The sequence below is a fragment of the Diaphorina citri genome, unplaced genomic scaffold (assembly GCF_000475195.1).
Source record: "Diaphorina citri unplaced genomic scaffold, Diaci psyllid genome assembly version 1.1 scaffold203, whole genome shotgun sequence".
In the NCBI taxonomy this organism is placed as follows: domain Eukaryota; kingdom Metazoa; phylum Arthropoda; class Insecta; order Hemiptera; family Psyllidae; genus Diaphorina; species Diaphorina citri.
In genome coordinates, this window is record NW_007377640.1 from 166,941 (window position 1) to 190,499 (window position 23,559).

A 23,559-nucleotide genomic window follows, 5' to 3' on the forward strand; every position below is an offset into this window, starting at 1 on the left:
ATATTGATAAGAACTTGACTTATAAGTATTCAACAATTCACATTACCTAGATCTGTTAGTTCAGTAAATTCAGTTGTTTGAAAGTGATATTTCAACATTTGTTCTGTCGAGATAAAACCATTCACAAAACCACAATGTTCCTGACAAAACTATACAACTTTTTCAGTCACTGGTACCTGAGATATCTAATGGTTACGGAGCTATACATGTGTGAGTCATGGGAGAGAGTCACCTATCATGTAGTCCTGGTGACTTCAGCTTTCCTAATGGGCCATTTGTTGCTAACTTTAGTAATACGCAAAACACAAACTGTAAAATATTCTATGGAACGCAGGCCTGGACACATTGATAAACCTCCGGTCCGGGGGCCCCCCCATTGTTTGTTTAGGGAGCCATGCCTGGTGGGCCTGGGAACCCCACCTATCACTCCCTAGAGCGGGACCACGTGTACAAATCCACCACGACCATCCCTGAGGCCAAATTTAACGTTTTCGAATCGCTTCTCAAAAAAGCATACACTGTCACGGCTTCCGCGGCCCAAACTGTGGCCAAGGCCCGAAACCGGTCCGAACCGCTGATCGACAGCACGGGCCTCAACCTGTCTAGGTAGGTGTCCCCGTGAGGCCCACGCTTTGTACACCGCTGAAATGCACTTCGCTCCACGCTCACTGTGATAGGGTTGACATGGACTTTTTTTTTAATTAGTGTTTCATAGCCGTTTTTATTTCGTAGCAATAAACAAAACTGTTACATTAGACGCATGTGGTCTGTGCCGTAGCATGCCCATCCCGTAGTATGCCTCTTGTCAGATGGGCGAGAAGAGGCACAATACTTCCCATTTGCTGGGTCAACACGAGAACACCAGAAATTAACCCGTTAAAATATTTCTTTTGGTCCATATTTCTGTAGAGCGAACAAAAAAGATCTTTTGGACCTCTGACTCTTCAGCAAATTCTGTTCTACTTTCGCCAGCAATAGTAACCCCTGAAGCCCATGTCAGCCCGTCACTAATTCAGGTTGTTAAATTGGCCAAGCACTGTCTTCACTTCGCCACGTTAGGTGACGTTACACGTTAGGCTTTTGTGGCTTTCCATGTGTTCAAGTTGAAGTTTATTTTGTAACTTTATAATCTTTATTATTATCTTTGAACAATATTATACTTGTGCGCTTCTAGTCTTTACTTACCTATTTCAGCTTTGTATTTTCATTGTATTTGTATGTGACGCTTGTATATAGAGTTCTTTGCTATTTTGTTAGTCTGCTAAGTAGAGAGAAAGTTGCACAAAAAGTAGGTATGCTTAAAATAAACAATGTACCTATCATAGGAAGTATTGTGATAGGGTTGACATGGACTTTTTTTTTAAAAAATTAGTGTTTCATAGCCGTTTTTATTTCGTAGCAATGAAACAAAACTGCTACATTAGACGCATGTGGTCTGTGCCGTAGCATGCCCATCCCGTAGTATGCCTCTTGTCAGATGGGCGAGAAGAGGCACAATACTTCCCATTTGCTGGGTCAACACGAGAACACCAGAAAGTAATCTGTTAAAATATTTCTTTTGGTCGATATTTCTGTAGAGCGACCAAAAAAGATCTTTTGGACCTCTGACTCTTCAGCAAATTCTGTTCTACTTTCGCCAGCAATGGCTAATAGTAACCCCTGAAGCCCATGTCAGCCCGTCACTATAATTCAGGTTGTTAAATTGGCCAAGCACTGTCTTCACCACGCCACGTTAGGCTTTCGTGGTTTTCTGTGTGTTGTAGTTGAAGTTTAATTTGTAACTTTATCTTTCAATAGTACTCGTGTGCTTCTAGTATTATTATAGTTATTTCAGGTTTTTTGTATTTGTATCTGACGCTTTTATACAGAGTTCTACTTTGCTTTTTTGTTAGTCTGCTAAGTAGAGAGAAAGTTGCGCAAAAAGTACCTATGCTTAAATTAAACAATGTACCTATCATAGGAAGTAAAAAAAAGTATGCTTAAGGGTAGCTTTAGACGGCTTGATTAAACATAAAATTTTATACCTAACTCTGTTTACGATGATGATGATAGTCGACTGTTGATAATTTATTATCTATTTGCTAAATGAGGCAAAAGTTTGTGTGAACTATAAACTGTAAATTTGTCAGCATCTGTGTGATTTAATAGACTTTTCCCTTCGCTCCCAAAGGCCCATACCCCATACGATGTGAAAAAGCTCAAAACTCTCTGTGTGTTTTATTAATTGGACGGGTGTCGCTTCAAAATCTTTACTTTCGCGCGCTTGATGCTTAGTGATTCTCCCTCCTGGGGGGTGTTCCTACCTTTAAGTACTGGTCAGATTTGTGCTATAGTGCGTTTGAAGCTCCTTCAATTGCAGTCTCAATTTCTTCCGAATTCTGAATTATAAGTACGTACGGTTTGCTAACTTTGTAAGGGCGTGCACTCAGGCTGTGTTTATGTACAGGGCTGAGATGAGCTCGGACGAGGTGAGATAGGATATTGTTTCTACAGTTTTGCATTGGAGTGGTAACTTAAGCAAGGATAGCGTGGGATTGTTGGGCTTTTTTTTCTAACCCTCTGTCCCGGCGGCAATTTTTAAAATTTATTTTATATTTATTTTTGTTTGCTTTGTAATTCGCTTGTAATATCTCTCTCTTTCTCTCCCCTCTCTTCTTTCTCATCTCATTTCCCTTTTTCTCTCATCCCTCTCTATTCTCACTCTTGTGTCTCTTTGCTCTGCACTAAAGCTCTCTTTCCTTCCCTTTCTTCCTCTCTCCCGTCCTTCTTCCCTTTTTCAGATTCGCTTTCCCTCCCTCTCTCTTTCCTCCTCTCTCTCCCTCAATTTCCCTCTCTCTCTCTTATCTCTCTCGCTCTTTTCCTCTATCTCTCAGTTTCCCTGTCTCTTTTCCTCTCTCTCTTCCTCAGTTTCCCTCCCTCTTTATCCCCCTTCTCCCTCTCTATCTCTCTCCTAGTGTGGCCTATTCATCTCCCATGTTATTATAGTCTGCCCTATCTCTCTCTCTTTCCTCTGATGATTCTCTACTATACATATCTCTGCTATTCAGATAATATATTATGTATATAGGTAGATAGTATGTAAGTAGGTATAATATCTTCTGCGAGCTTTTGTGTAGTCCTTCTGCTTTAACAATGGATAAATTCCTGCTTTTCACTTTCACCAGAGTATTCTGCCGTAGCATGCCCATCCCGTAGTATAGTATGCCTCTCGTCAGATGGGCGAGAAGAGGCACAATACTTCCCATTTGCTGGGTCAAAACGAGAACACCAGAAATTAACCCGTTAAAATATTTCTTTTGGTCGATATTTCGATATTTCTGTCGAGCGACCAATAAAGATCTTTTGAACCTCTGACTCTTCAGCAAATTCTGTTCTACTTTCGCCAGCAATGGCTAATAGTAACCCCTGAAGCCCATGTCAGCCCGTCACTATAAACTGACAGTAGTGACAAAAATATTTACGTCTCTATTTGTCGGCACAAACGTTTATTACATTAATTTGTACGTACTACGTACGAAAACGTACAAATTCACCCACACAACTTGAAAAAAATCACAACGCAAAAAACACAATAAAAAAAAAAGTAAAAACAGGTGGATTTTCCACCTTCTCAACAGGTGATACAAACCCGCATGATAGGTAGAAATTCAACCTGTAAGGTAAAACTCAGGAGAGAAAAAAGGGCGGTCTTTCAACCTGTCATCGTACAAATTCAAATTCACCCACACAACTTAAAAAAAATCACAACGTAAAAAACACAATAAAAAAAAGTAAAAACAGGTGGATTTTCCACCTTCTCAACAGGTGATAAAACCCCGCATGATAGGTAGAAATTCAACCTGTAAGGTAAAACTCAGGAGAGAAAAAAGGGCGGTCTTTCAACCTGTCATCCAATAAGGTAAGGTGTTACCTTTGCGCAGGTTTTGAGGTGTGATCACACGGTGTTTTTTGTTTGGGGTAAAGGTAGCACACTTACCCTTTGTCGTTTTACCTACCTTTTTTCTTTACCTGGCTTTGCGTACCTGCCTACCTTTGGGGGAATTTCTTGAAAAGGTAACACAAAAGGAGGTGTTTTCTGAAAAGGTATTTGTGTTGGTTATTTTTCTACCTTGATAGGTAGATAATTTTCACCTTTTTGTGCAATTGTGCCGTGTGACTTGTATATCACGCCTACTTTTTGTTGGTCAGTTGGTTGATAGTTGAATGAAGTGTTGTTGTTCTTTGGAAAATGCTGTTCCCGTGTTTTGTAGTCTTTTGGGGGTCATCACATCAACAGCCAATTTTGGTAAATCAAAAGCCCATCTTGATTTTTCTACCTTCATAGATAATTTTCACCTTTTTGTTCAATTTTGCCGTGTGACTTGTATATCACGCCTACTTTTTGTTGTTCAGTTCGTCAGTTGGTTCATAGTTGATAGTTGAATGAAGTGATGTTGGTCTTTGGAAAATGCTGCTCCCGTGTTTTGTAGTCTTTTGAGGGTCATCACATCGAAAGCCAATTTTGGTAAATCAAAAGCCCTCAATTGTGCCGTGTGACTTGTATATCACGCCTACTTTTTGTTGGTCAGTTCCTCAGTTGGTTGATAGTTGAATGAAGTGTTGTTGGTCTTTGGAAAATGCTGTTCCCGTGTTTTGTAGTCTTTTGGGGGTCATCACATCAACAGCCAATTTTGGTAAATCAAAAGCCCATCTTGGCAATTGTGCCGTGTGACTTGTATATCACGCTCACGCCTACTTTTTGTTGGTCAGTTCGTCAGTTGGTTGATAGTTGAATGAAGTGTTGTTGGTCTTTGGAAAATGCTGCTCCCGTGTTTTGTAGTCTTTTGAGGGTCATCACATCGAAAGCCAATTTTGGTAAATCAAAAGCCCATCTTGAAGGTCTTTTTCCCTTTTTTCCATCTTTGGCGTCATTTTTACGGCTTCCCCGTATGTACATACCTACCATTAAACTATTTATATTTAATCCTTTCACAAACCAGAAATTGCCCATCTTGAAGGTCTTTTTCCCTTTTTTTTTCATCTTTGGCGTCATTTTTACGGCTTCCCCGTATGTACATACCTACCATTAAACTATTTATATTTAATCCTTTCACAAATAAGAAATTTCTCCATCGATCATTTCAGTTTTCTTCCCCAATTTTCCTCCCTCCCAGTCTCATCCAATACCTCAAGTGGAATCTGCGTACTGTAGTACTGACTGCAAAAAAACTCTGTGTACAAATTTAGCACTGAAAATAGAATGCAGATTTTTTTCCCTCCCCCGGAGTGACTATCATGGGGTACTGACTGCAAAAAAACTCTGTGTACAAATTTAGCACTGAAAATAGAATGCAGATTTTTTTCCCTCCCCCGGAGTGACTATCATGGTGGAGGTGGGAGGGAACCTGGCCAAATAAGGGGCCATGGGAAGGAATAAGGGAGGGGTACTCTGTGCTGTACCCTAGGAAATCAATACCCAACTCCGTGGGTGAGAGCGAGAGGGAGAGAATAGGAGAGACTGCTACTGCTACATTGAGGAGGGAAAAATGGGAGAGACTGATGCTAGGGGGGGAGAGAAACAAGGCTGTCGGAGGGGAAATGGGAGCGAGAGTGGGAATTAAAAAAGAGTGCTGGGAAAATTTCCCGCGCGTACTCTTTCTAGGAGAGACTGCTACTGCTACATTGAGGAGGGAAAAATGGGAGAGACTGATGCTAGGGGGGAAGAGAAACAAGGCTGTCGGAGGGGAAATGGGAGCGAGAGTGGGAATTAAAAAAGAGTGCTGGGAAAATTTCCCGCGCGTACTCTTTCTCTCCTGTATTTTTTACACTCTCATGTCTCCCTCCCTTATCTTTTCTTTGTGGTGGGGGTTTTTCTTGTGTTCAAATAACCTAGAAACGAAAAGGAGGTTATATTTTCGGAATAGGTAATGGAAATGATACCTTTCCTTTCAAACAGTTATATTCAAGAAAGCACCCAATCACATATAGGAAATTTAATGAGCGATTTGATTATATAGGTTGGTATACCACTAATTGTTAAAATCTGCGACCTAAGATTGCAATTCTTAGAAGAGAAGTAAGAAAACATTGATTACTAGAACTAGAAAACCTTCTCCGTCCATTGTTATTAAAATTTGTAAATGAGATAATTACTTGAATTTTAAATAATTAGTTTCGTCCTCATAAAATTTGACCTCAGTGATCCCCCCGGTCCTAACCAATCATGATCGCACAGCGTGTTTCCTTTGCAACAACCGAAAGCTTTCGGAACTTGAAATCAAAGTCGAGTTACCTCGAGATTCCGAGACGAACGTCCTACCTAAATTTCGCCCTACCTACCGACCACCTTGGTTGCCTATTTTCATTGCAGCCAATATACCGAACTACCTCAAATTAATATTCCGTGTTCAGTTACGCTACCACCGCAGGGAACGTACCTTTCGCCTTCACTTTCAAGTTCGTCACCTTTGTGAAAATATCAGCAGCACTGCTGTCCAGTAAACGCCACCAAAACCGATAACAGATTTCTTGCCTCAATATTTTTTCTTCACTTTCAACATCCTAAAGAAGATTAAATCAAGCTTTTCCTTTTTTGTGCCCAAGTAAATGGAAGAAGGTAAATTAAATGCAATCAACCCCACAAATTTCTCTGTGTTATGAAATGTGAGGACCAATCAGAATTCAGTATGCACCTGGAGCATCTGTTCCATATTGCTGTTTGCTGTGCACTCAAGTTGTATTTTTCATTAATTGATATCCCGAAAGCTTTCGGAACTTGAAATCAAAGTCGAGTTACCTCGAGATTCCGAGACTGTTAAGCATTTCTCTCTCTACCTTCTTAACAAGTATTTTATTCTGTATAACCTTACTGACTACCCAGATATCGCGGTAATGCGCCAGGCCAAATTCTAGTACAAAAGATGTCTAGATCCCAAGGTCGCTGTCGATTTCCACCGTTGAATATCTATCCTTTGACGGTGATTTTCAAAAACACCAGAAATTGTAAACCCCATATAATCCTAAAAAATGAAAAAAAAAAAAAAAAAAAAAAAAAAAAAAAAAAAAAAAAAAGAAGATGAGAATCTTCTCCAAACGTTAAGCTTGTGAAGAAGACACTATACCTTTCATGAATCAGAAATTTGTGGGGTTGATTGCATTTAATTTACCTTCTTCCATTTACTTGGGCACAAAAAAGGAAAAGCTTGATTTAATCTTCTTTAGAAGGTTGAAAGTGAAGAAAAAATATTGAGGTAAGAAATCTGTTATCGGTTTTGGTGGCGTTTACTGGACAGCAGTGCTGCTGATATTTTCACAAAGGTGACGAACTTGAAAGTGAAGGCTGAGTGTGGCCCATTGTATGAAGGGTAAGGTGTAGGGGTACCTGAAGTCTTGTGAATTCCTGATTCCTGGAGGACAGGATACCTTCTACCCGGGCGAGATATATGTAGGTACGTACCTCTCTCCCCCCTAGGAAACAAAAACAAAAACTCTCTGCCTATCTGAACATCTTTGTTTTGAAATAAATACCTAAACAGCGTGTAAAAACAATGCGAACAAATGGTGATTTCAGCAATATTGTTTCTATCACGTTTAGGGAAATTTCTAAACATTCAAATGTGACAAGACATTCGTTCACATTGTCAATCCGAATTTTCCATTGTCCAATGACATTTTACATTCAATTTAGGTAGGTAGAAATGCAAACACTTTTTTTGGACTAAAAAGGTGTGTATGTTCATTGTTTAACATAAAGAAAAAAATTAGAATGAAAAGCATCCATAACTGAGATGAATAGTAATAAATACATCATCATTAGAGAACCATTGAGACACAAAGGTAGCCCTAGGTGAACAAAGGTAAAGGGCGTGATATCTTAAAAGAACCATAAGATACGTTGATGGCTCAACTGTTCCTTAGGTATTCCTAAAGGTACAATACCTTAAACCTAATCTGGAAACAATAAAGATTGACCATGAACATATTGATAAAGATAAAACACCTCACAAATAGAATAAACCAATGAGAACACGGGATCAGGTGGAAATGAAGGTAGAAAACCTTACCTGGAAACAATAGAGATTGGCCATAAACACGAAGCTATTGTTAAAGATAAAACACCGGCTCAACTGTCCCTTAGGTATTAGATTGTACAAGAAAGGTACAATACCTTAAACCTAATCTGGAAACAATAGAGATTGACCATGAACATAATATTGTTAAAGATAAAACACCTCACAAATAGAATAAACCAATGAGAACACGAGATCAGGTGGAAATGAAGGTAGAAAACCTTACCTGGAAACAATAGAGATTGGCCATAAACACGAAGCTATTGTTAAAGATAAAACACCTCACAAAAAGGTAAACAATATAACGTTCTGAATCAACCAATGAGAACACGGGACCAGATGGAAGTGTTCTATTATCTCAACAGGTATCAAGTTACCAGGTAGAAATAGCAAGGTTTTATAGGTGTTCTCTCAAGGTAGGTGTGACTCTAAAAATGGCGGACAGGTGTTTTATCTTCATCTGACATCCTGTGTTATGGTGCACCTGTGTTATGATCTCCTTCTTCATGGTTGATTTTTTATGATTAATCGTCCTATCACGTAGTCATTATGGCGCTCCTTTCAAACAAAACTCAAAGACATTTCATTGCGATATTAATTTCTTCAGACCAGTCATTATATGGATCTCAAAGATCATATAGGAACATACTTCTTCCACTTACAATGGACCTTAAAGATCATGTTGAGATTTTTACATATGTATTTTTATTATAGCTTCAAACCAGTTAGGTATAAAGTATAATAGATCTCAAAGATCACATAAGGATCTCTAATGTCTTTAAAGTACATAGTTGGTATAATATAAATGGTATAATCCATATCAAAGATCTAATGAAGATATTTAATGTTCTGGAACCAGTTAGGTATAATCTATAACTATATCAAAGATCACATAAGGAGATTTAATATCTCGAAACCAGTTTCTCCGCTTGTGGAGAAGGTGGTCCTAATGGGAGATGATGGTCTAATCACCTAATGATGGAAGATGTTGGTCTAATCACCTCATGGGGAGAGGCCCTACCCATCAAGACAACTTAGGCTGACTGTTCTTAAAGTTCAATACATATTTGAATAAATAGTGCTAGGAGCTAGAATAGAACTATCCCTCCAAACATTTAAGCCTTTCTGGAACCAATCTAATGAAGTCATTAATCAGTCAGTAACTAACCACTAACCACCAGAATTAGCAAAACCTGCCTCCTACAATCTACATCAAGGGAAACCTTCACACGCTCAGTTTAACATAAGATGTTCTCGTGAGATAAGAATTTCGAATAGAATTTACCCGCCTAGTCAAGTTGTTAATCATCATTCTGCTTACATCACTATCACAATACACATAAGTACCTACATATAACTATGATAAATAGCTGCTGCTTCTTCTTCTTCTTTTTTTTTTTTTAATATGATGAAAGTAGGTACCTATCTTGAAGTCACATCTAACTTCATAGTTCATAGTCAGCTACTCGTGAGTAGTCATCACAATTGGGCCGTCCTAAATTACCACACTCACAACTAACCTAATATGTCCCAATTGTCCCATTCTAATCATTGATGATATTTGTTTTAGTACACAACTAAACACACTATTGATATTAATTTAAACTCTTTAATTAACCCTTGGAGGAGCACAAATAAATTAACCTTTACCAGCACATCGCTTGTTTCAATTCGGAAGTAACTATGATAAATAGCCTCTTCTTCTTAAAAAAAAAAAATAAAATATGATGAAAGTAGGAATCTTGAAGTCACATCTAACTTCATAGTTCATAGTCAGCTACTCGTGAGTAGTCATCACAATTGGGCCGTCCCAAATTACCACACTCACAACTAACCTATGTCCCATCATTCTAATCATTGATGATATTTGTTTTAGTACACAGCTAAACACACTGTTGATATTAATTTAAACTCTTTAATTAACCCTTGGAGGAGCACAAATAAATTAACCTTTACCAGCACATCGCTTGTTTCAATTCGGAAAGGTCAAATCAAGAATGACAGGGGGAGCATTAGGAGGTTTGGTGGACGCGAAATTGTGCTCAATTTAAGCATCCATGTGACAATAAATTGTACCAAAGAGAAATTCGGGGACCCATTTTATTCTCAGGTTAGCCACTTCACCTAGTTTTGAGCATTAGGAGGTTTGGTGGACGCGAAATTGTGCTTAATTTAAGCATCCATGTGACAATAAATTGTACCAAAGAGAAATTCGGGGACCCATTTTATTCTCAGGTTAGCCACTTCACCTAGTTTTCCCCTATTATTACCGAAATTTGACCTATAAATTTTATTCTCCCAGAGTTAAAATAGGGGCCATTTCCCTCCCCAAGGGATTCACTTCACCCAGTCTCCCCCTAATACCGAATGTGTACATTAGTCCAGTCATCAAGGCAAACTGGGAGGTCACACATAAGGTCAACTAGAACCCATGGGCAGGTCTTTCTGCGTCTGTCACACATGTTAAACGTTGGTAGGTACACCTATAATCCTCAGAAATCATAATACCCTAATACTACATTTAATTATGTCAACAAAGTATCTCATCTCTTAATATTAAATAAAAAGACATAAATAATAATTATGATTTAGGACAGAAATTATGTGTGAATGTCACAACATATTTCCACAACACCTCCACACATGATTACAGAGTAGGTAATGTAGGTATTCATAACACATCATAGGAACATGTTGGAAAGTATAAAGATGTAGAATGTTATTCCCTGGAATCCACTTGTTGAACCGAATATTATTATTTGATTCCCACGACTCCATAAGGCATCACGAACCACTCTATCTTACAGGGTGTCTATTGAAAAATAATCATATAAAAATTGGGTATACCCGTATTTACCTACAAATTGGAAACATGGATAAAAATATAGGATAAGGAAAGTAAAAAAGAACAGATTTTGCATTTGGACTCTTATTTTTGAGAATCTTCAAATGTTGACTTTCAAAAGCACAAAACAATTTTTAAAAAAGTTGATTTTTGAGCTTGAGGTTGAGGGTTCGAATCATGACTGGAGCTGACTTTATATTTGAGATTTTACCCCACCCAAACAAGGCCTACAAATTGGAAACATGGATAAAAAAAAGGACAGATTTTACATTTGGACTCTTATTTTTGAGAATCTTCAAATGTTGACTTTCAAAAGCACAAAACAATTTTTTTAAAAAGTTGATTTTTGAGCTTGAGGTTGAGGGTTCGAATCATGACTGGAGCTGACTTTATATTTGAGATTTTACCCCACCCAAACAGGGCCAGCGAATGTCAAGAAATTTACTCTAATATTCCAATAAGATTAGTAAAAATATTTGCGTTATAGTTTCTGAAGTATTTTTTACATTTAGTTTAAGTGGACCATCCAGTAGATTTATTTAGAACATTTTTTCACCACCCGATCACACATGTGATACAATGACGTCATCACACTTGACATATCACATTCATTACATAGAAAAATTATGTAGTATTTATGTACCTATGTATGTACATAGAGAAATTATGTACAATAATTAGACGTTTAATATACCTATACAGCTTATTAACACAGAGTTTGAATTAATACAGTAGGTTGGAAATTATGTACAATAATTAGACGTATATAATTATAAGTACATAGAGTTCGGAGTATTTACATAGTATGTACGTTTAGGTACATAGGTAGGTATATGAGAGCCGTGTGGTTACTTTTTGCATCATGTGTAATAGCGCTCATCAATTAAGTTTTTAATTTCTGTCAACATATATTCGCAATGTGTAGAATTAATTATAAAAAATATCACACATTGTACGTTGTATAATGAATATAATTATATATTGTATGGTATATTAAATAAGTTTCTGAAGTATTTTTTATATTTAGTTTAAGTGGACCATCCAGTAGATTTATTTAGAACATTTTTTTACCACCCGATCACACATGTGATACAATGACGTCATCACACTTGACATATCACATTCATTACATAGAGAAATTATGTAGTATTTATGTACCTATGTATGTACATAGAGAAATTATGTACAATAATTAGATGTTTAATATACCTACACAGCTTATTAACACAGAGTTTGAATTTATACAGTAGGTTGGAAATTATGTACAATAATTAGATGTATGATGTCTAATTATATTGAGTACATAGTTTATGCACATAGAGTATTTACATAGTATGTACATTTAGGTACATAGGTAGGTATATGAGAGCCGTGTGGTTACTTTTTGCATCATGTGTAATAGCGCTCATCAATTAAGTTTTTAATTTCTATAATTATATTGAGTACATAGTTTATGCACATAGAGTATTTACATAGTATGTACATTTAGGTACATACCTAGGTATATGAGAGCCGTGTGGTTACTTTTTGCATCATGTGTAATAGCGCTCATCAATTAAGTTTTTAATTTCTGTCAACATATTCACAATGTGTAGAATTAATTATAAAAAATATCACACATTGTACGTTGTATACTGAATATAATTATATATTGTATGGTGTATTAAATATGTTTGTGAAAATGAAACATGTGTGTGGTGCTATGTAGGGATTATTGGAACTAGGTACAACTAGAGGAGTCAGAAATACAGGTCTCCCCTTGCATAGAATTGTGCAATTTCTATTACTTGCTATATTTTTTTAGGTATATGGATCCTTTTAATATTCATTAAAGTTTTTGCTGATATCCAAACTAAAATAAGGCGCCTTTTAGTACCTATGTATTTGCGCAGAGATCATTTTGTACAACAGGACTAGGTCGTTTCTGAACCCCCCCCCCACAGAAGTTGAAAAAATTAAGGTATAAAAAAAGATCATCATCACTACCTACTCATCAGGCAAAGATATAAAATATTATCTTTTCCTGATTCAGAAAGTCTCAATGGGTTAAAATCGCCGAAATATCCACAGGCAAAATACAGACGCCATGATCAAGTTTTTTTTCTCCTTACCTCAAGATAACTATGTAGGTCTAAACTCATGTCTTACTCGGTTTCCTAAAATTCTCTCTTCATTTTCTTGTCGCTCTTACATGGAACCCGCGGCCTCTGAACTACAAGACCAGGGCACAGCTCAGGGCGGCATCGGCACTTCACAGAGCAGAGTTTATTAGTCCTGTCTGTTTGTTTATTATCCTCATTTATTTAAAAGTAGGTACCCAAACAATTTCATCTTCATCTCGTTCTTGTTGTTCTTCAGAATTCTTGTTCTTCTTTTTCATCTTCTTCATCATCTTCTTGTTCTTGTTCTTCTTCCGGGAAAAAGAAGGAGAAAGAAAAAAATCTGACATTGATTCATGGCGCCAGTTTTTTTTTTCTCCTAATTTCAAAAATAAAGGTACCTACCTCCTACCTTGAAACAAACAAAGGGTGTGGATGCTGAGAGGATCTTGATCCTTCTCAAATCTCATCTTTGAGGAATTAATAGGATGAACACTAGGACAGGTTTAGAAACAAAGAAGTCCTCTGTTATAGAACCCATTTGTTTAGTTCTATTAAATTATTTCATTCTATTCTACCTATGGGTCTTCTGACTCTTTTGGTACAAGTGTACCTCAATATTTAAGCATAGAGCAGATAGAGCTGAAAAAAAAACCTCGACTGCTAGGAATTCTGCAGAGCTGCAGAATTACCTCCTTTTTCGAACTAATAAACTTAATTCGGGGAGGGATGGTCACTTTTTAGGGATACTTCCCAGAGAATCGGGAGATAATCGGTAATATTTCCAGGTTTTCTGATGGTGTACATCAAGTTTCGCGTCATACTCTCTAAGATTAATATACCTACAAGGCTTGCCTCAGTTTTTCGGGTATATTTCTCAAAGGGATAGGACATTTTTTCGGCGATTCCTCTCAGAGAAGTGACAGAAATATTGAAGTCTGGGAATGACTAATGGTTTCGTCTTCTCTTCATCCCTTTCAAATGTCACCTTGGAGCCAGCAGCTTTACTTTAATTTAAAAACTGTGTTATCTTTACCTTATGTGCAGTCGGGAGGTTCTTCTTCTTCATCATCTCCTTCTTCATGGTTGATTTTTTATGATTAATCGTCCTATCACACAGTCATTATGGCGCTCCTTTCAAACAAAACTCAAAGACATTTCATTGCGATATTAATTTCTTCAGACCAGTCATTATATGGATCTCAAAGATCATATAGGAACATACTTCTTCCACTTACAATGGACCTTAAAGATCATGTTGAGATTTTTACATATGTATTTTTATTATAGCTTCAAACCAGTTAGGTATAAAGTATAATAGATCTCAAAGATCACATAAGGATCTCTAATGTCTTTAAAGTACATAGTTGGTATAATATAAATGGTATAATCCATATCAAAGATCTAATGAAGATATTTAATGTTCTGGAACCAGTTAGGTATAATCTATAACTATATCAAAGATCCCATAAGGAGATTTACTATCTCGAAACCAGTTTCTCCGCTTGTGGAGAAGGTGGTCTTAATAGGAGAAGATGGTCTAATCACCTAATGGAGTATGTTGGTCTAATCACCTCGTGGGGAGAGGCCACTAATGGACCAACCAGTCTGGGTTGGTTCTTAGAAGATGGTCTGAATTCTGAATGGTTCTCATTCATAAGATCACACATAAGGAGATTTAATATCTCGAAACCAGTTTCTCCGCTTGTGGAGAAGGTGGTCCTAATGGGAGATGATGGTCTAATCACCTAATGATGGAAGATGTTGGTCTAATCACCTCATGGGGAGAGGCCACTAATGGACCAACCAGTCTGGGTTGGTTCTTAGAAGATGGTCTGAATTCTGAATGGTTCTCATTCATAAGATCACTCGCTCATCATACAGAATTAATGAGACGTCAGATATATCTTTTGATACCTATCGTAGTAGGTGTGTTAGGTATATTCTGAGAGAAATGCTTATGGAATAGTTGATAGTGGAATACCTCTCTCGTTATCTTCTTGTCAAAATCATCTGATATCCTTTGTCCGTGAACCTGCTGTTGAGCAGGAAGGTGGTTGTTAAGCATTTCTCTCTCTAACCTTCTTAACAAGTATTTTATTCTGTATAACCTTACTGACTACCCAGATATCACGGTAATGCGCCAGGCCAAATTCCAGTACAAGAGATGTCTAGATCCCAAGGTCGCTGTCGATTTCCACCGTTGAATATCTATCCTTTGACGGTGATTTTCAAATTTGGATATCCATTGACGGTGATTTTCAAAAACACCAGAAATTGTAAACCCCATATAATCCTAAAAAAATGAAAAAAAAAAAACGAGGTCTGGAAATATTTATGAACAATATCGAGAATTTACATCTCCGGTATTTACACTCTTCATCGATATGATCTCAAAACTGCACGAATTATCGAGTATGAAATAGCCATTGAATGAAGCACTTAAGATTGCTCTATCTCGTTAATAAGTGATTTTAACACTTGGAATATTAAGACACTGTTCCGAGTATTCAATAACATATCAACACCTACAATTTAAAAGTACTTACACTAAAAAAAAAAAAAAAAAAAAAAGCCACAAAGGGGTGGTACCCCTTGGTTCCAAATGTGTTATACGACTCAGAAGGTAGAGGAATTGTTACGTGTTTAGGAGGCGAAAGGAGATTATTAGGGGGCAAAACTGATAATTTAGTTGTGGTGAAGCTGAGAAGTATAGATATACAGTTACCGCTCCTACACTGCTGATAGCCTCACAATTTTCTGGATATCACAGCTTTTGGAAGAGCCTTCTTGGTTTATTTTATCAAAAATTCCATAATCTCCTAACTAATTCTATCCTTAATGCTTTAATTGTGGCCTGAGGTGGCCTTTTTCTCTTGGATTTCGAGACGGTAAGACCTCCGTTGTTCCCTCTATGAAACCTGAACGTTCTTTGGACACAACACAGTCAAGTGGCCTCCCTATAATAATTTCTTACAGGCATAATTTGGTCCTCCGCGCCGGACGAAGTAAAAAAGCTCCTAATTTTGTATTACCAACATAATTCTTATCTTATCTAGCCTTGTCTTATATGTATTATCTTATTGTATTAGTAATCTATGCACCTACCTACGTAAATGTATATTCATTTTTCATGGATATAATTTGGTCCTTCGGGCCGGAACAAGTTTGCGGGCCTTTTCTTATTTAACCTTATCTTATCTGATGTTTCAGCTATCTAACCTTATTTTATCTCATGTTTCAGTCGTGTAAGCTGTGTAACAAAACGTTCGCCAATGTGTACCGGTTACAACGTCACATGATAAGTCACGACGAGAGCGCCCTCTTACGGAAGTTCAAGTGCAACCAATGCGAGAAGGCGTTCAAGTTCAAACATCATTTGAAGGTAAGTTTTGGCCAAGGATTTAATATGTAAATAAATTAAGGAGCGCGGTAGCGCTCCGCCCCGCCAAGTCAAGAAAGTTTGACCGCGCTACTAGAGATATTATACGCGACAGGGAAAGTAGCCGTTTATTATTTATCAAGGAAAGACCAATAAATTGTACAATTGTACTAAAGCTTGGTTGGTAGCGCGTCTGCCTTGTGAGCGCTAGGTCGCGGGTTCGATTCCCGCCCGGGGCGGATTTTATCCTGAACGGATAAGGTTCGTTGTCGGAACGGCTGGCTTTATCCTGTCCTGTCCTCCTTCGTCCCGAAATTGAAGAGAGAAGGAGACCTTTTTTTGTGTTTTATTTAAAGAGAGGAGGTTAACAATCCGGCTTTTGTTCTACAGTTTACCAAACTGGGCACTAGCTAGGTTAGTCTTTGAATTTTCTGGGGGTCTTCTATGGATTTTCTAGATCTTCCCTAAGGAATGTTCTGGTACAAAGATTATAATTATAATACACATGAGGGATGACGAATCTGTGTTCATAAGTTTTTTCTCACAAAATTACGGAGGCGTAATTTTCTTGCTACTTCCTCAAATCTATCGCCTTCAGTTTGATAGTATTTTTGAAGTCAATAATATACCTAAAGGTATGTCCAAACATAGTTGACCGGCCGTCTATCGACGTGGTGAACCTATGTTGTCGAGGCAGTATGGACGGTTCAGTTGACATCGATCAATGGCCGGTCGACTATCTGTGGACACACTTTTAAAATGTTATTATGTGATTTATCACCAATCAAATACATGTGACAATAAATTGTACCAAAGAGAAATTCGGGGACCCATTTTATTCTCAGGTTAGCCACTTCACCTAGTTTTCCCCTATTATTACCGAAATTTGACCTATAAATTTTATTCTCCCAGAGTTAAAATAGGGGCCATTTCCCTCCCCAAGGGATTCACTTCACCCAGTCTTCCCCTAATACCGAATGTGTACATTAGTCCAGTCATCAAGGCAAACTGGGAGGTCACACATAAGGTCAACTAGAACCCATGGGCAGGTCAACTCATAGGTCGCACTGGTAATTGACCTTCTAGGGAAGACCTTCCCGTTACCATGACAACGGGGTTAATTAGTTTGCTGGAATAACAATGTGTAGAGAAGCTTAAGTGGTAACGTGCATAAACATGAGAGTCAATTAGTGGTTAGCGCTGGGCTGGACTTCGGAGCTGGAGTTTGGTGGTTCGAGGGCAAGCCAGCCAGGATGATACTGCCATCACTTTGGTGGTTGCTATTAGACAAAACTTTAATAACAGATCTTTCCTCAGAATTTCCTCAATCTTTACTTTTTGGGACCACCTGTAAACCATTAAACACTGAGTTAGATTTTATTTTATTGATAAAAATTGCCCTAATTAGGTTCCTGCCCACCTACTAAATACATAAAAGTAGACTCTCCCACATTTTTACTTTTTTTTTAATGAACCTGTTGGAACAAAAAAATAAATAAAAATAAAATAAATTATTCCCCTTCATATATCAAAAAATTCTAGCGGTAGGTACCTGAACCTGTTGGAACAAAAAATAAATAAAAATAAAATTAATTATCCCCCCCCCCTTCATATATCAAAAAATTCTAGCGGTAGGTACCTAACATTAAGACGAAGGAGCTGAAGGAACTCCATCAAAAGCGGCAAGGGTACTTCTGATGAAAGCCTTGTCTGGTACTTCACACCCAAACCTATCCCTAAGATTTACTTCTGGGGTCTACTTACCTATCCCTATATTCCCTATCCCTAAATTCCTATTCATCAGATTTCAACAATAGAAGGGAGTGCAAGTTTGTGAGGATAGGAGAAATGTCAAAATTCAAGAAAGGTTTCGGAGAAGAAGAAGAAGAAGAAGAAGAAGAAGAAGAAGAAGAAGAAGAAGAAGAAGAAGAAGAAGAAGAAGAAGAAGAAGAAGAAGAAGAGAAGAAGAAGAGAAGAGAAGACAGAGAAAGAAGACAGAAGAAGAAGAAGAAGAAGAAGAAGAGAAAAGAGAAGAAGAAGAAGGAAGAAGAAGAAGAGAAGAAAAAAGAAGAAGAAGAAGAAGAAGAAGAAGAAGAAAGAAGAAGAGAAGAAGAAGAAGAAGAAGAAGAAGAAGAAGTAAGAAGAAAGAAGAAGAAGAAGAAAAGAAGAAGAGAAGAAGAGGAAGAAGAAGAAGAAGAAGAAAGAAGAAGAAGAAGAAGAAGAAGAAGAAGAAGAAGAAGAAAGAAGAAGAAGAACGAAGAAGAAGAAGAAGAAGGAAGAGAAGAAGGAAGAAGAAGAGAAGAAGAAGAGGAAGAGAAGAAGAAGAAGAAGAGAGAAGAAGAAGAAGACCTGAGAAAATGACAAAATGTATGAAGGAAAGAAGAAGATGAAGAAAATGAAGAAGAAGAAGAAGAAGAGGAAGAGGAAGGAGTAGGAGGAGGAGGAAGAAGAAGAGGAAGAACGGGAAAAAGAAGGAGAAAGAAAAAAATCTGACATTGATTCATGGCGCCAGTTTTTTTTTCTCCTAATCTCAAAAATAAAGGTACCTACCTTCTACCTTGAAACAAACAAAGGGTGTGGATGCTGAGAGGATCTTGATCCTTCTCAAATCTCATCTTTGAGGAATTAATAGGATGAACACTAGGACAGGTTTAGAAACAAAGAAGTCCTCTGTTATAGGTAGGACCCATTTGTTTAGTTCTATTAAATTATTTTATTCTATTCTACCTATGGGTCTTCTGACTCTTTTGGTACAAGTGTACCTCAATATTTAAGCATAGAGCAGATAGAGCTGAAAAAAAAACCTCGACTGCTAGGAATTCTGCAGAGCTGCAGAATTACCTCCTTTTTCGAACTAATAAACTTAATTCGGCGAGGGATGGTCACTTTTTAGGGATACTTCCCAGAGAATCGGGAGATAATCGGTAATATTTCCAGGTTTTCTGATGGTGTACATCAAGTTTCGCGTCATACTCTCTAAGATTAATATACCTACAAGGCTTGCCTCAGTTTTTCGGGTATATTTCTCAAAGGGATAGGACATTTTTTCGGCGATTCCTCTCAGAGAAGTGACAGAAATATTGAAGTCTGGGAATGACTAATGGTTTCGTCTTCTCTTCATCCCTTTCAAATGTCACCTTGGAGCCAGCAGCTTTACTTTAATTTAAAAACTGTGTTATCTTTACCTTATGTGCAGTCGGGAGGGGACCCTTTGTTTTTTTGCTGTCGAAAATTTCCTACTAAGCCCGGTGCTAATTCTTTTTTTAATCTTTAGGTTTTTTATGATAATGATTTTCACTTTTTTCTCTCCTTTTCGCTGCTTTTTTTTTTTAATTTACAACCCTTTGTCCCCTGTTTGAATAACGAGCTTAAACGTGACGCCTTGGCACTGCTGGTGAAAAACAATGGAAGCACAAAACCTTGCACCTAGCAAAGTGACAGTGGAAAGTGGATTTTGGGGAACGTCGAGTCTAGATAATCGGTCACTTTAGTTTCTTTTATAGGTGAAGTAAGCGAAACCACAGTACCTACACACCTTGCTAGCCTTGTTTAGACTGCTTGGTTAAAGGGGCAATCTCGTCCTATATTCCAGCAGTATAAACAGGGTATTCTATTCCATAAATCCATAGTAAAATTTAAAATTACAAGTCTATTGTAGATAGTATTAGCATTCGTAGCCCAATAACCCATCATAATAACAACTTCATCACACCAGCATCCCAGACCTTACATACCACTGTATCATACAAAATACCTCCGTACCATAACAAACTCTTCTCTGAGTCTACCATACAGAATACAGAATACCACATACATAGCAAAGTTCCATCAATGTGTTGTGTCAACTCGCTTCACACGACCTCTGTGCCGTGCCCTCATAAACGAAATAGATTAGGGGGAACCAACAGCGTAACCAGTACCTACAAGGCTACAGGGATACATGTCCAGCCCCAGTACAGGGCTCTCGTATTTTGTCAAGGGTCAGGGAAAGAAATTGAGAAATAAGAATCGAGGGAAGAGAGAGAAATACGGGGAAGGGAGAGAGATAAAGGATAGGATATGCTAAAATAATTACAAATCTAATTGGAGGAGACGCCAAATCACCATGTTTGATGTTATATACTTTTCTCCCTTTCAAATAATACAACTGGAAGGAGGAGGAGAGAGGAAGAAAAAGGGAAAGAATAAAAAGAAAAGGAGTTGGGACCAGACTCGCTTTTTTCCTCAGAAACTGATTTTCTGTGCTTTCCTAGGAATTTTATAGGCCAACATTAGTACCTACTGACGAACTTGAAATCCACTGTCTATCTTCGGCCCTGATTGTCCACGTTGGGACTGTATGCTTTTATTTAAAACTAACGTAGCTCCGACTCTCCGAGCTCTTCTACTTCTTTTGTCCCAATATATCAAAGGCCAAAACTTTTCCAACTCTAATGGAAATTCTCCTGACCATTTATTTTGGAGAAGAATGCAGGACATTTTGTAATTTCGTAACTTTCATGCTGGTCTTCGAACAAGATTTCGGAGAACTTTCGAACAATGCACATTGTAATCTCACCATTTGAGCTTCCCAGCAAAATGATAGAGACATTTCCCTTTTGGAGATAATTCTATTTTCATACAGAAGGTCTCAAAGGCATTTTAGTTATGGAAAAGGGCATTCTTGAGATATTTTTCGATAAATAGCTTTTCTGTTGGGCTATGCCGGAAAGTGAAGAGAGAAGGAAGACAGCAACCAGCAAAATGATACCAGCAAAATGATAGAGACATTTCCCTTTTGGAGATAATTCTACTTTTATACAGAAGGTCTCAAAGGCATTTTAGCTATGGAAAAGGGCATTCTTGAGATATTTTTCGATAAATAGCTTTTCTGTTGGGCTATGCCGGAAAGTGAAGAGAGAAGGAAGACAGCATATGAGAAATTAAGCCGTCAGGCGTCCCGAGAAGGAACCCTATTTCTTGCGGATAAAATGCACCCCGGGCGGGAATCGAACCCGTATCCCGCGACCTAGCGCTTACAAGGCAGACGCGCTTCCCCTAAGCTAACTAGACTGGCATTTGAAAAGTTTTACATGGTTTTACCTAACTTAAGATCTCTGTTATTTGTTTTACTATAAATTAGTACAGACTACAAATCATTTTAATCAGAAACATTGTTTCTCAACAGAAACATTGTTTCTCAACATACTCGTATTTAGGTACAAAGTTGTATAGATTTTTTTTTTTTTTTTTTTTTTTTTTTTTTAGAGGCTATTAATTGTTATTCACCTATCTGGCTTTTTTTGATTTTTACTTTCTTTTTAGAAAAAAAAAAGTAATTTAAAAATATAAATAAAAAAATGAAGCAAGTTAAATAAATCTTTTCCTATTAAAAATTAAAGAAAGAAATATAGGCGGATGAAAAACTTTGATAAACAGCTTAGGGATTTAGGAGAGCTTAAAACCGTTTCAAATCTCTTCTTAAATATGAAAAACAAAATTATGTGTATTATATTTAATCGGATATAATCCATTTTACAAATCTGATCATGCTGTTTTTCATTTTTAGGCGGGAAAGTTGTTATCTCGGCACCGGAATGTCGGCTATTGATTTTCCTGGTACGTTGTCTCTTCACTACCATTTGACATGCAAAGAATACCTGCTAAGTCCCTCCCTTGTCTTTTCTTTTCCTTGATAATAGGTACTTTGCTTAACTTGTTTTAAGTTTTTCAAACTTTTATTTATTTTTAAGCATAGATTTTCCCTTTAGTTCTTTACATATTTCTATCTTTTTCCTGCCCTTTACCAGTTACATGGAAATCTTTGAAAAATAAATACCCTTAGATTTTTTTAAGGCTTTGATGGGCGGATTTTTCACTTCCTCCTCCTCCTTCTTCTTCTTTTCACTCTTCCAACCAACTGGTTTTTGTCAGCTTGATAGCCGACATAAAAAAAGGAGAGAGAAAAACTAAGAAATACTGAACAGTCATCCGGAACTAGTCTGTAACCCGAAAACTACGCGGGAATCCGGGAAACGGGACGTTAAACTAAAGACTAGAAAGACAGAAGGGGAGGTGGGATATGGAAGAGAGATTTGGAGGGGATTTTAATAGTTTGTTTTTATTGTAAACAAACATTAGGGCTTTTCTCCTTCTCCTGGGGGAATTTCACCTTCCACTCCCTCTCCTTCCCAGGATTTTAATAGTTTGTTTTTACTGTAAACAAACATTAGGGCTTTTCTCCTTCTCCTGGGGGAATTCCACCTCCCACTCCCTCTCCTTCCCACAGTCTTATCCTTCTTTCACTTCTTGTCCCTCTTCTCCTTCCCAGTCTAATCCTTCTTCCTCTTCGTCTTCTTCTTCATCTCTTTTTCTTCTTCTTCTTCTTCTTCTTCTTCTTCTTCTTCTTCTTCTTCTTCTTCTTCTTCTTTTTCTTCTTCTTCTTTCACTTCTTATCCTCTTCTCCTTCCCAGTCACCCAGTCTAATCCTTCTTCCTCTTCTTCTTATCCTCTTTCCTTCCCTTCTCGTCCTCTTAAGATATTTCTTACAACTTTCCTTCTTCCTCTCCTTCTCTCTTTATTCTCAGCCTCCCCCTCCTTCTCCATTTTTTTCTCTCCTCATTATTCCCTCTTTCCTTCCCTTCTCGTCCTCTTCAGATATTTCTTACAACTTTCCTTCTTCCTCTCCTTCTCTCTTTCTTCTCAGCCTCCCCCTCCTTCTCCATTTCTTTCTCTCCTCATTATTCCTTTTCTTATCCTTCTACCTCTTCTTCTTGTCCTCCTGCTTCACCTTCTCATCTTCCTAGAAGATTTTCTTACAACTTTCTCCTTCCTTCATCTTCTTCTTCTTCTTATCCTCTTTCCTTCCCTTCTCGTCCTCCTAAGAGATTTCTTACAAGTTTCCTTCTTCCTCTCCTCTCTTTCTTCTCAGCCTCCCCCTCCTTCTCCATTTTTTTCTCTCCTCATTATTCCTTTTCTTATCCTTCTACCTCCTTTTCTTCTTGTCCTCCTGCTTCACCTTCTCATCCTCCTAGAAGATTTTCTTACAACTTTCTCCTTCCTTCCCTCCTTCACCTTTTTATCTATCCACTTCTTCTTCTACTCCTTCTCCTCCTTATTTCCTCCTAGGATATTTTCTTACGACTGTCTCCTCCTCCTCCTCCTCCTCTTCCTCCTCCTCTTCCTCCTCCTCTTCCTCCTCCTCTT

At 37.7% G+C, this 23,559-nt stretch overlaps 1 protein-coding gene across 1 annotated transcript in view; it reads left to right on the top strand.

Annotated features, from left to right (window-relative positions):
* The first annotated feature begins 374 nt into the window (after positions 1-374).
* The window catches only part of LOC103505919 (protein NDRG3), a 66,488-nt gene continuing 43,303 nt past the window's right edge, over positions 375-23,559 (top strand). Inside the window, exon 1 of the mRNA XM_026821113.1 lies at positions 375-606. Within this exon, the coding sequence (XP_026676914.1) occupies positions 395-606 (212 nt within the window). The 5' untranslated portion in view covers positions 375-394. The remainder of the gene's footprint in view (positions 607-23,559) is intronic.